The sequence below is a fragment of the Sebastes fasciatus genome, chromosome 21 (assembly GCF_043250625.1).
Source record: "Sebastes fasciatus isolate fSebFas1 chromosome 21, fSebFas1.pri, whole genome shotgun sequence".
Classification (NCBI taxonomy): Eukaryota; Metazoa; Chordata; class Actinopteri; order Perciformes; family Sebastidae; genus Sebastes; species Sebastes fasciatus.
The window spans coordinates 17,135,371-17,148,245 of NC_133815.1; the positions used below are offsets into that span (position 1 = coordinate 17,135,371).

The 12,875-nt window shown below is 40.3% G+C and overlaps 1 protein-coding gene across 1 annotated transcript in view; it reads left to right on the plus strand.

Annotated features, from left to right (window-relative positions):
• Window positions 1-12,875, plus strand: part of LOC141759483 (myelin-associated glycoprotein-like) — a 31,619-nt gene that overhangs the window by 5,190 nt on the left and 13,554 nt on the right. The window contains exon 4 of the mRNA XM_074621594.1: window positions 4,599-4,904. Coding sequence (XP_074477695.1) covers window positions 4,599-4,904 — 306 coding nt within the window. The remainder of the gene's footprint in view (window positions 1-4,598; window positions 4,905-12,875) is intronic.

A 12,875-nucleotide genomic window follows, 5' to 3' on the forward strand; every position in this document is an offset into this window, starting at 1 on the left:
ATGTGCGATAACATTGTTCAGTATTGCGACGACAAAATGACTTGTAATAAATAAACAAATATTGAAGTGTGCATTTTAGCTTCACATTTCCCACGTCAGCCTTGTAATAATAAATAATAATATATTAGATTTATATAGCGCTTTTTAGTGATCTCAAAGACGCTTTAACATAGTCAGGGGGAAAACGGTGTGAGACAGACAGGAGACGAACGACAAAAAGCGACATACACAGGCACAATCACATACATACACACGGACTGATGGGTAGTGGGAGGGGGGGGGCTATGGGTAAGCAGATGAGAAAAGATGTGTTTTGAGGCGGGACTGGAATGTGGTGAGGGAATCGGAGTCTCTGATGAGATTGGGGAGTGAGTTCCAGAGCTTGGGAGCTGCCCTGGAGAATGCTCTGTCCCCAAAGCTGCGGAGTTTGGACTTGGGGGTGGAGAGTAAACCAGCTGAGGTGGATCTGAGGGACCGTTGAGGTTGGTAGGGGGATAGGAGTTCAGAGAGACAGGGGGGCGCAAGTTGGTGGAGGGCTTTGTAGGTGAGGGTCAGGATTTTGTAGGAGATCCGGTGGGAGACGGGGAGCCAGTGAAGGTCTTTCAGGACTGGGGTGATATGATGCCATGATTTGGTGTGGGTGATGAGTCAGGCAGCTGCATTCTGGACCAGTTGTAGTTGGAGGTGTTGCTGATGCCATAGAGGAGTGAGTTGCAATAGTCAAGGCGGGAGGAGATGAAGGCGTGGATGAGTGTCTCTGCTGTAGGGGGTGTGAGGGAGGGACGGATTGTTGCGATATTGCGGAGGTGGAAGAAGGATATTTTGACCAGTTGGCGGATGTGGGGCTCGAGGGAGAGGGTGGAGTCAAAGATCACGCCAAGGTTGCGTGCCTGGGGGCAGGGGGAAACAGAAGTGCCATCGATGTTGAGTGTGAGGTTGTTGGTTTTGGTGAGGGTGGATTTGGAGCCGATGAGAAGGAGTTGTGTTTTGTCGCTGTTGAGTTTTAGAAAGTTCTGTTGCATCCAGGCTTTAATTGCAGAGAGGCAGGAGTTGATGTGGGAGAGCGGTGGGTTGTGGGGGGTGTTGGTGCTGAGGTAGATCTGAGTGTCGTCAGCATAGCAGTGGAAGTCCAGGTTGAAGTGGCGTAGGATCTGACCGAGGGGGAATAAGTAGATTATGAACAGGGGGAGGAGGAGCTGCTTTGTCTCAGCCAGGTGCTTAGTTTACAAGCATTTTAAGATATGTGGCAAACTAAGCTAAATAGTTAGACTACATACAGACTGCTTTTGTTTTAGCTGTAGCCGAGGGTTACGTTGCAGCTATACTTTATAAAGGTAATAAAATATTAACAAAGAGGCTCCGTATAGTCTGCACCAAGACGGCAACAAACTTCTTTAACCTTCTCAACAACAGGCATCACCGCTTCACCACTTCACCACTTCACCACTTCTGTATTTGCTAACATTACTGAGAAGTTGCATGTTTAAAATGAAGAAATTCAGCATGAGTACATCTAGACCTTTATCTAAACTAACTGGATCACTCGATAGTTGATAGTAAACGACATGCAGATCTACATTATAAATCTCTGTTGGCTAACAGTCAAGGTTACAGCATTAACACAGTAAACAGCTGCTACGTATTAACTTGTATTATCTGATTTTTCCAACAGAAGAAACAGCTGTTTGTTGTATAATAAATTACTCTTTGGTTATATGATCTGATATGATGAACACTGGCTATCTGTACTGATGGACTCAAATCCTCCTCCTTTGTAATAACAAAACAGTACCAAACAAATAAACTACTCGTAATAAAGCTCCCTCTATAGAGTGCTCCAGTGATGACGTATTTTTGTAGGCCAGCCAGGAAGTTAGCATCGCCCTGGTTCCCTCGACAAAAAGCCAATGGGATTTTTACATTGGGTTTTGGATTATTGCAGAAAATAAGCTCGGTGGCAAACAAATGTTTATGATTCTTTACGTTTTGTTCAGCAAGATAATCTCCACAAATAAACACCACTTTTATGAAGTAAAAAGCTAACATTAGGCTATAAATAAACTACACCACGGTCGCATGAGCGTAAGTATAAACAACGAGACTGTAATGGCGGACGAGTCTGCATGATGACGTTTAGTAGTCTTAGTAGTCTCCAAGAACTACAGGAGAAGATAATATCGACAGAAACAAGAGGGACCAGCAGCATAACTGTTCGGCCCCTAATAAGTCATACAGGCTTGCTGAGAGTCATGTGATAAAAATAATCTTTGAAAATAAAAAAGTAATTTGCACCCTGATAAGATCAAGTTGTCTCAAAAGATGACTTCCTCACTCACAGGATGTGAGCAGGAGGAGTGAAGTCTTCTTCTTTTTCTGCAGTATTTCAGTCATTTCATATTTGCTTTTATATCACAACGGCTTAGCAGGGAAGTCGGGTAGCTACTGGGTCTGTTGCAGTTCTGCTGACATCCACAAATTGTCTGATTTTAAAACCAATTGTTTCTTCATTTTAGCTGCCGGCTCCTTTGGTAAGGTAACATGTTACTGCTTTTATGTTTAACTCTGAGAGTTTCCTTTTATTTTGCTGCTTTTCATGAACTGTACTTTTATTTGTTGGGTTTAGTTTTAGCAGAAACATCATAAACTCACACTGGATCGTTTTATATTTAAACTGTTTTCAACTCTGCAGAGCTTATTGATCACTATTATAACACAGTAACACCTGGTTGTACACGGAGAGTTCCTGGTTTGAATGTATTAATTTGAGGTGGCTTTAAAAGAACATGAATGCTTCGTTTAAAGGGACTGTTTGTAACTTCTTAAACGTATAAATCACCCGGGTCGGTGTCCCATGTGCGCTCGTGTGTGGCTACGCTGTTCAGACTCAGACTCCAACACAAACTACACGGAAGCACCAAAACCGCAAAGTTATATCTAGTGAAGCACGTCTTGCAAAACAGTGTTGGCCGCGGTCGTAGTACGCGGGGGAGACCCTAGCTTTGGTCTCCAGGTCCGGAGACTTTTCTCCTCTGCTCCTCTGCCTGCTTGCCTTCACTCAGCTCTCTCTAATCTCACGTGCATGCGCGCACAGTACACACTGCAGAAGACTTCGTAGCTCTGAGAATATCTAGCGAATGTACAGTGGACGTTTGTGCAGAAACAAATGCTGGAGCTCCTCCAGACCAACAGAAGTTTCCCGTGTCTTGTGAAGTGACGGGGCTCCACAGCGAGTTACGTTATCGTCTCTGACCGGGTGCCGGTGTCTCCCCTGTTCCCTCCGGCCGCGGTCGGGAGGCTGAGGTAGGAAAAGCCAACATTAGAATCAGCATTGATTCATGGAGAAACTTTCGCCAGCTAACATTACTGCCAAGCAGGTGAAAGATAGAGTGATATTGTGGTTTTAGCTGACGCGTGTCGCCTCACTGTTTTGAGCGATGCTCGTTTATGTCTATTTAGAGCGAGCACAAGCGCGAATACAAGCAAGAGCACAAGCACAAGCCCGACGCTGACTTTCTTTGACTTAGCGGCCACAGGTGTCGCTGTTAACAAGCATTTCTGAAAGTTACAAACAGTCCCTTTAAAAGATGTTTTATGAAAAGTAACTTTTTATCAAATCCAGGTGATGAGTGTCATTTCAGTCCTGTCTGTGAAAATGGTGACAGCCTTTGTGTTACTGAGCGTCTTCTTAGTTTCAGGTGAGCTGTTTGTTCAATCACTTTTATTTGGAGACGTTATTTTTTTCAACTGTTCATGCTCTGTCTGCAAAGTGAAATGTTTCAGACTGACATTGTTAAAAGGGCCAATCATGTTGCTGCTGAATTACAGTTTGTGCATCATGAACTTTCTCTGTCATGCAGATTTCGCTCCACAATTTGTTCATCATGAGTCTGTTTCACAGGTGCTTTGGCTGATTGTCCCGAAGAGTCAGCCCTATTCATTACTGCTCCAAAGGAGATGGAAGCACTGAGTGGATCTTGTCTGCAAATCTCATGTAACTTTAGAGTTAAATCAGAAGAAGAATTCAACAGCACAAGATCAACCTTCGGAGTGTGGATTAAAAATAGCCAATATTTTGCCAACAAACCACATAATGTGATTTTCAACAGTAGCAGGATGGATAATATCTATCCAATGAGTCTTACTGGAGACCTGAGTCAAAATAACTGCACCACTTTGTTTTCCATTGTAAACACAAGTTACACAGACTGGTACTTCTTCAGAATTGAGAACGGACCATTCAGGGCAACAGCTGAATGTGATCCTCTTCGAATAACAGTCAAAGGTAAGAGAGCTTTGTTTTTTTATCAGTCAGTCTATAATGTTATTGTTTAGAATAAAAAGTTAAAGTTCCAACTTTTTAATTTTGGAGGTTTTTCACTTTGCCATGAATTTAAATTCTGATTAAACACTGATTCTGTTGTTACAGTTTGACATTAAAATTGTCGAATTTTGGGATATTAAAAAGCAAACTTTATATACTTTATGCATTTTCAATACAAGGTTGTCACCTTCTGTGTCAGCTTTAGTTTTTAAAAAGAGTTCTATATATCATGATCTTTTTTTTTATAGTACAATCTGTGTTTGATTTGAAACCCCAGATTCTCCTCCGAGGCCCAGCATTGAGATCTCAGGTGATCTGAAGGAGAAGCAGTCTGTCACTATAACCTGCTCAGCTTTCACTCCCTGTCCACACTCCCCTCCTGAACTCACCTGGACTCTCCAGCAAGACCCTCACAACAAAATAGAGGAAAACACAGATCGAACCTTCACAACTAAAATCCAGAAGACCTTCACTCTGTCAGACGAACATGATGGATTCATCATCACCTGTTCAGCCAGATATCCTGTAAATGAAGGAAAAGACGTCAAGACAGCAGAGGAGAGAACGACGCTCAATGTTTCATGTAAGATAATAAGTGTTTGTTATTGGATCCTGTCAACACATGATGATTCATGGGATGATTTTAATGAATAAAGTGAATCTCACATTTTCCTCAGATGCTCCCAAAGACACCTCAGTGTCCATCAGTCCATCAGGTTTGGTGTCAGCAGGTAGCCTGGTGAACCTGACCTGCTCCAGCAGAGCCAATCCTCCCGTCAGCTTCACCTGGTTCAAGACCAGCAAAGATGGACCTGTCAATGTATCTGAAGGAGACTTTTACAGCTTCCACGTGACCTCTGTGGCAGATATAGAAGATTATTACTGTGTGGCCACAAATGATCTCGGTAATCAGTCATCACGGATGAATAATGCAGGTAAATGTAGAACTGAACTGAATCTGTTTATTTTAATCTAATCTGCTCTCCTCTCTTTTCTGTTTTTCACTTGTTTTGTTTTAGTTTTTTTTATGAAATGACCTTATACAAATAATGGTTACACCTGTATTGTTACATGTCTACATTTATCCTTTTTTTTTTCGTCACCTGGTTTTGTGTTTCTATGAACAGAGAGCTCTGTCAGCTCGCTACAGTGGGGTTCAGCTCTTGGAGGGATCCTTGTCATCATACTCATCTGCCTTGCTATCTGTGTTTGGTAAGTAAATTAGTAAATTAATTCAGTTTCTGGCAATAAAGTTTCAACCAAACCTATGTTGGTAACCCTGAGGGCATGGATGAGTATGTAATCTGTCAGTTTTGCTCATTTCTGCGACTTGACTTTGACAAAACTTTAGTTTCAATCTTGATTTTCTTTCCACTGATGCACATTCAATTATGTCTGTCTCCAATCAGTCCTTACTGTCTGTTGGCAGTACACTATTTATTTAACCTGAAACAGACAGTACAATAATTATTCTGACAGCTCTCTCATGTCTTCCAGGTGGTTTAAGTCGAAACGTCCACAAACTCAGGTGAATATTAAACTTCATTGTACAGTGTGTATTGTGAATATTTTAAATCTGCTCACAGTGACTATGTCAAAAGCATCAGTTTTAATAATAAGTTGACAATCTTTGAGAGGTTAAATATTAAGAAGCACAACAAATGTGACAAAACAACCTGTTAGCAACATGCTGTGTTTGGAAACTGTACGCAAACTGTAAGCCCACGTCAAGTCATGTCAAGCCATGTAATAAGAATTTCAACAAATATAACAAAAAATGTATTTGAACAACACTATCAATCCGACTTTTAAGTGTTATTTAATAACTATGTAAACTGGGAAGATTAAAAATAAAATTTCACAAAAATAACGAAATATATATCAAATTACCAAAGGTTATGCCATTAGCCTAATTAACTAAAACCAAAATAACGTCAGTTTTGTTAGCATAACCTTAATTGTTATTTCCCACTCATTTTAATCTGTATGAATACTCTCTGAAACACACATTCTCCAAGTCTGCTAAAGTCATACATACATTTACAAATAATTGGTGGTTAGTACATTAGGAATGGTTTGCTCTTAACTTTAGTCTATATTGTTTTAAAGAAAATAGATGAAACATTGAAGTGGTTAAGAAACAGGAATATTACCCCGCCCATGTAAGTGAGGGAAAAAAAATGTGTGTAGCCTACTCTTCTTCATAGTTTTCTAAGGTCATCCTTTTGTACAATTGCATTGTGCTTTGATAAGTATATGAATACAAAATGTTTGCCTTTAGTCTTTATAATGTAACCTGAGCGATAACTTTGAGTCTTTCCTCCTTGTTGCAAAATCAACTTTCTTATCTTGATTTAACTGAAAGAAATAACTTTCCATCCATATTATTTATTTTGATCTAAACATTATTTGTATAGCTATGATAAGCAGTCTTTTTGACTTTTATGATTTAGCCTAGTGGAAGCACACAGAGGTTAAATAATCGAGGCCCGAGAATCGAACCCTGGGGGACTCCACTCTGAATAATGATCACTAAGGGCGACAGCATGGCCCCTACCTTCAAGATATGGCCTGACTCTAGTGAGGGTTGTAATTTAGTATAATTTTTCAGCCAGTCTAGAAGTACTTTACAACAATATTAAAGGTTGCACTGTAATCTAGCAGCATCAACTAATTTAACCTGAATCAGTATTCAGACGTATCATTTAACACCTTTTTTCTCACAGAGTCAAAGAGGTGACGAGCTGACTCTTCAAAAATGCCAGCCAGCAAAACAGAAGAAGACATCCATTATGGAGAGATCGACTTCTCCAAGCGGAGACCTGAACCGTCCTCGGCCTCGGAGCAGGACAGTGGACAGCAGCAGGATACGCTGTATGCACAGGTCAACGTGTCCGAGACAGTGAGCAGCTTAAGACAGGCTGCTGACGTCCCAGAGGATCTCTACGCTCAAGTGAAGAAAAACTGAGTGTTGTTTTGTGATCATGTTTGGGTTGGATTTGTGATATACCTTCATTTTTTACTTATATAAGAAGTTTTATATGTCAGTTATTGTAGGAAAAGACACTGGAGAGGAAAATGCAATCTTCACTGGCCACAGTTTATATAAAGGGGAACTCAAATCCTCCACACACTGCAGCTCAAATAGTTTAGCCATCAAGATATAATAAATCATATGTGTGAACTGACCTCATATGACTGTTGCTGTGCGATTAGCAATCTGTACATCAGATCAGTGTAAGTATAAGTCCGAAAAGGCTCTTAATGGGGAACTATTCTAAATGGTGACATGAGAAGAAGCAGTTCACACATTAACAATGTACTACAAGATTATATTGTAGTATTATATACCGTTTTTTTTAATATACATGTGTATAAGCCTGCTGAATTAAAAGATTTAAAGCATTTGAAGTGAACAAAGTGTTTTAATCACTAAGGTTCTCTCATCAGCACGGCAATGCAGAGCAGCAGTGATATAGACTGTGCACAAGTCAGCATAAACTCTGTGCTACCTACATGTGTGAAATACACTTTAGAATAATTTGAGGCATGATGTTGGTATTAATAAATATTCTTTTCAGTTCTACAAGGAAACATAGACACCTCACAGCCAAAGAGAAGTGGTGGGATGTAAACTGGTGAAGTCATGAACAGAGCGTGAGAAAAAGCTGAGAACTGAGTAAAAAGGGGAAGTTGGTTGGCTGGGTTTTATCGACAAGTCCTTCTGCAGGATCGTCATAGCGACAAAACGTCCTCCTCAGTCCAGAATTGTGTTTATTATTCACTTATTGACTATTTACTCTTTGACGTGGAACACTTTCTGAGGAACTTGACTTGTCAGTTTGCTCCTCTGGATTTAAGCTGAGTGTAGGCCTGCAGGATACGAGTAAAATCTGAGATGTGCGATAACATTGTTCAGTATTGTGATGACAATACGACTTGTAATAAATAAATAAATATTGAAGTGTTCATATTAGCTTTACATTTCCCACGCCTTATTAACAACAGCACTTCACCACTTCTGTATTTGCTAGCATTGCTGAGAAGTTGCATGTGTAAAAATGAAGAAATTCAGCATGAGTACATCTAGACCTTTATCTAAACTAACTGGATCACTTGATAGTTGACAGTGAACGACATACAGATCTACATTATAAATCTCTGTTGGCTAACAGTCACGGTTACAGCAATAACACAGTATACAGCTGCTATGTATTAACTTGTATTATCTGAGCTTTCCTACAGAAGAAACAGCTGTTTGTTGTATAATTAATTTCTCTTTGGTTATATGATCTGATATGATGAGTTTCTTGCATATTTGTCTAATTAAACACTGGCTATCTGTACTGATGGTCTCAAATCATCCTCCTCTGTAATAACAAAACGGTACTACAACAACTAAACTACTCGTAATAAAACTCCCTCTATAGCAGACCTGGGCATTTTACGGCCCGCGGGCCACATCCGGCCCGTTGGCTGTCCCTGTCTGGCCCGCGTGAGGTCAAGTAAATCTGAACATAAATAAAAAAATAGGCCTATTTATGCTGTGCACGCAATACGGCTGTGTTGCTTTTCTTTTGAAAAGGTTTTTTTATTTACGTAGTCACGCACATGCGTAGGTAAACAGCTACATGTGATGCTGGTAAGCTAAGCTCGCCCTCAACATGTCAGCCCACGGCAACAAAAGAAAACTCGATACCGAATGCCGCGTTTTCAACAAGACATGGACTGCTAAATATCTATTTACAGAAGTCAAAGGTAAAGGCGTGTGCTTAGTTTGTGGTGTGCAGGTCGCCGTGTTCAAGGATTACAATTTGAATCGCCACTACGTGAGGAGAAATACAAGAACTTGTCTGAACAAGAGCGCGCAAGGGAGTCGGATGCTTTGCTAGCTAAGCCGCAAAACCAACAAGGACTTTTTACTAAACGTTGCACATCCAGAGATGCAGCTGTCAAGACAAGTTATGTCATATCCCACAAAATCGCCAGAAAAAGTAAACCGTTTTCTGACGGGGAGTTTATTAAGGAGTGTTTGCTGGACTCTGCTGCCCTAATATGCCCGGACAAAAAGGGAGCTTTTGAGAACGTCCCCCTCTCCCATCGGACTGTAACGAGGAGGGTTGAGGACATCGCGGGGAATCTGGAACTTCAGCTGAAGAACAGAGCGGTCAGCTTCGACTATTTTTCCCTGGCTTTGGATGAGAGCTGCGATGTACGTGACACTGCCCAGCTACTCATTTTCATACGTGGGATATCTACGGACTTTAAAATCACGGAGGAGCTGGCAGCCATGCAGTCAATGAAAGGGACAACAACCGGGAGTGATTTATTCACGGAGGTAAATGCATGTTTGGACAAGTTGGGACTAAAATGGGACAAGCTGGCAGGTTCTCCCTTCACCTGCAGTGTGGAGAATGCACCCAGTGATGTTCAGATGGAACTGATTGACCTGCAGTCTGACACACTTCTGGCAGAGCACTTTAGGTCAGTCTCACTACTTGACTTCTACTCTTCCCTCAAAGAGGAGAACTTTCCACACATGAGGAGTCATGCTCAGAAGATTCTAGTCCTCTTTGGATCTACCTACGTACAGTATGTGAACAGACATTCTCAGTGATGAAGTTCAACAAATCCAGATACAGATCCTCTATCACTGATGACCACCTCTCAGCTGTCCTTCGCATATCCACCTCAGACATTCAGCCAGATTTCAATGCACTTGTTCAAGCCCAGAGCAGGCTGGATTTTTCCCACTGAACAAGTAAAATGAAGTGTAAAACATTAAAAGCATTTATTGCTTTTTGCATCAAGTTGACAATTGCCTATCTTTAACATACTGTAAAACACCTATTCAGTATTTGGGAAGATTAACATGTTAAAAATAAAATGAAACACTGATGCAATTATTGTTTTTACTGTTTATTACTTCTATAGGAGTATTTTCCTATATGACCTACACCACAATTTCATATATTTATATAAATATTTACAGAATATCCTTATTCTTCTGATTACGAGTAGCAACTAATCAAAAATATATAATTTAATGCTTTTTACAATGGGGAAAATTAATACTGAGCAGAATTGAGTTCAAGTTATTGTTGGTTCGGCCCTCCAACACAACTCAGGTTTCTCATGTGGCCCCTTGTAAAAATTAATTGCCCACCCCTGCTCTATAGAGTGCTCCAGGGATGACGTATTTTTGTAGGCCAGCCAGGAAGTTAGCATCGCCCTGGTTCCCTCGACAAAAAGCCAATGGGATTTTTACATTGGGTTTTGGATTATTGCAGAAAATAAGCTCCTCGGCAAACAAACGTTTATGATACTTATACGTTTTGTTCAGCAAGATAATCTTCACAAATGAACACCACTTTTATGAAGTAAAAAGCTAACATTAGGCTATAAATAAACTACACCATGGTCACATGAGCGCGAGTATAAACAACGAGGCTGTAATGGCGGACGAGTTGTCTCAAAAGATGACTTCCTCCCTCACAGGGTGCGAGCAGGAGGAGTGAAGACTTCTTCTTTTTCTGCAGTATTTCAGTCATTTTGTGTTTGCTTTTATATCACAACGTCTCTCTCTCTCTCTCTCTCTCTCTCTCTCTCTCTCTCTCTCTCTCTCTCTCTCTCTCTGTTGTTTCATGTCCACAGGACGCAGTAGAAGCAGACTATGTCAACAGAGTGATTGAGATCCAAGCATCATGAAGGAGATGAAGATGATGTCATGTTCACCATAGATGGAATATTTCTCTATTTCTTATTCAGCTAGTTCTTCAATATTAAATGGCTTTACTTTGCAGACGATTGGTAAGATGAAAAGAGTGCAAACAGGGCATTAGATAACATGAATATAATATATAGCAGCTTCATCATTAGTTTTTGTAAGATTGTGCGTATTTATGGCATTATTATGGTAATTATTTTTCATTATCTCAAATGGCTTTCTTTGCATGTGAATATATATATATCTTTGACAACAGGACAGTTAAATTCTGGTGATGAGGAAGCAGAAAGTGCTGATTTTGATCAGGTGTTTTCTCATTTGTGTTTGTATATACATGTGTATGAGACTGCTGAATTAAAAGCATTTGAAGTGAACAAAGTGTTTTAATCACTGAGGTTCTCTCATCAGCACGGCAATGCAGAGCAGCAGTGATACAGACTGTGCACAAGTCAGCATAAACTCTGTGCTACCTACATGTGTGAAACACACTTTAGAATAAGTTGAGGCATGATGTTCGTATTAATAAATATTATTTTCAGTTCTACAAGGAAACATAGACACCTCACAGCCAAAGAGAAGTGGTGGGATGTAAACTGGTGAAGTCATGAACAGAGCGTGAGAAAAAGCTGAGAACTGAGTAAAAAGGGGAAGTTGGTTGGCTCGGTTTTATCGACAAGTACTTCTGCAGGATCGTCATAGCGACAAAACATCTTCATCAGTCCAGAATTGTTTTTATTATTCACTTATTGCCTATTTACTCTTTGACGTGGAACACTTTCTGAGGAATTTGACTTATTAGTTTGCTCCTCTGGATTTAAGCTGAGTGTAGGCCTGCAGGATACGAGTAAAATCTGAGATGTGCGATAACATTGTTCAGTATTGCGATGACAATATGATTTGTAATAAATAAATAAATATTGAAGTGTGCATATTAGCTATACATTTCCCACATCTGCCAGGTAGAGGGAGGAGGGGCTGCTTTGTCTCAGCCAGCTGCTTAGTTTACAACCTTTTTAAGATATGTGTCAAACTAAGCTAAACAGTTAGACTACATACAGACTGCTTTTGTTTTAGCTTGTGTAGCCGAGGGTTACGTTGCAGATATACTTTATGAAGGTAATAAAATAATAGCAAAGAGGCTCTGTATAGTCTGCACCAAGACGGCAACAACTTCTTTAACCTTGTCAACAACAGTCATCATTGCTTCACCACTTCACCACTCCTGTATTTGCTGACATTACTGAGAAGTTGCATGTTTAAAATGAAGAAATTCAGCATGAGTACATCTAGACCTTTATGTAAACCAACTGGATCACTTGATAGTTGACAGTGAACGACATTGCAGTAGTCGTATTTATGTTCTATGTTCTAATGCAGGGGTCTCCAACAAGTAGCTCGCTCGCTACCAGTTTCTGAGTGGTTCGCTAATGGTTCTTTGTAAAACTGTTTAAATTACAACCCAATCAAATTCACAGACAACCCACCCCATTCTGAGACCAAATGATTATATGCCTATCGGCTGTCAATTAAACTAGTTAGGCTGCTGTCAGGTTTGTAACGCCATAACATACAGAGACTGGATTTGACAATGACCGCAGGCCAATAAAAGGCAAAAAATACATTATTTTCATGAGGAATCGGTATGTGTCACATTTGCGGTGTAAGCGTGTTAGTCAGTAAAAAATGTAACATCGAGCGCCAAGTTCACAGAAACTTTTCATGGGACTTTCCGGCTGGTAGCAGTTTATGAACAAAGAAGGTAAAGGAGCCAAAAACAATCCTTAAAAGACGACAGTCTCTGTTTACCAAAGAAGGCCGATGAAGCAA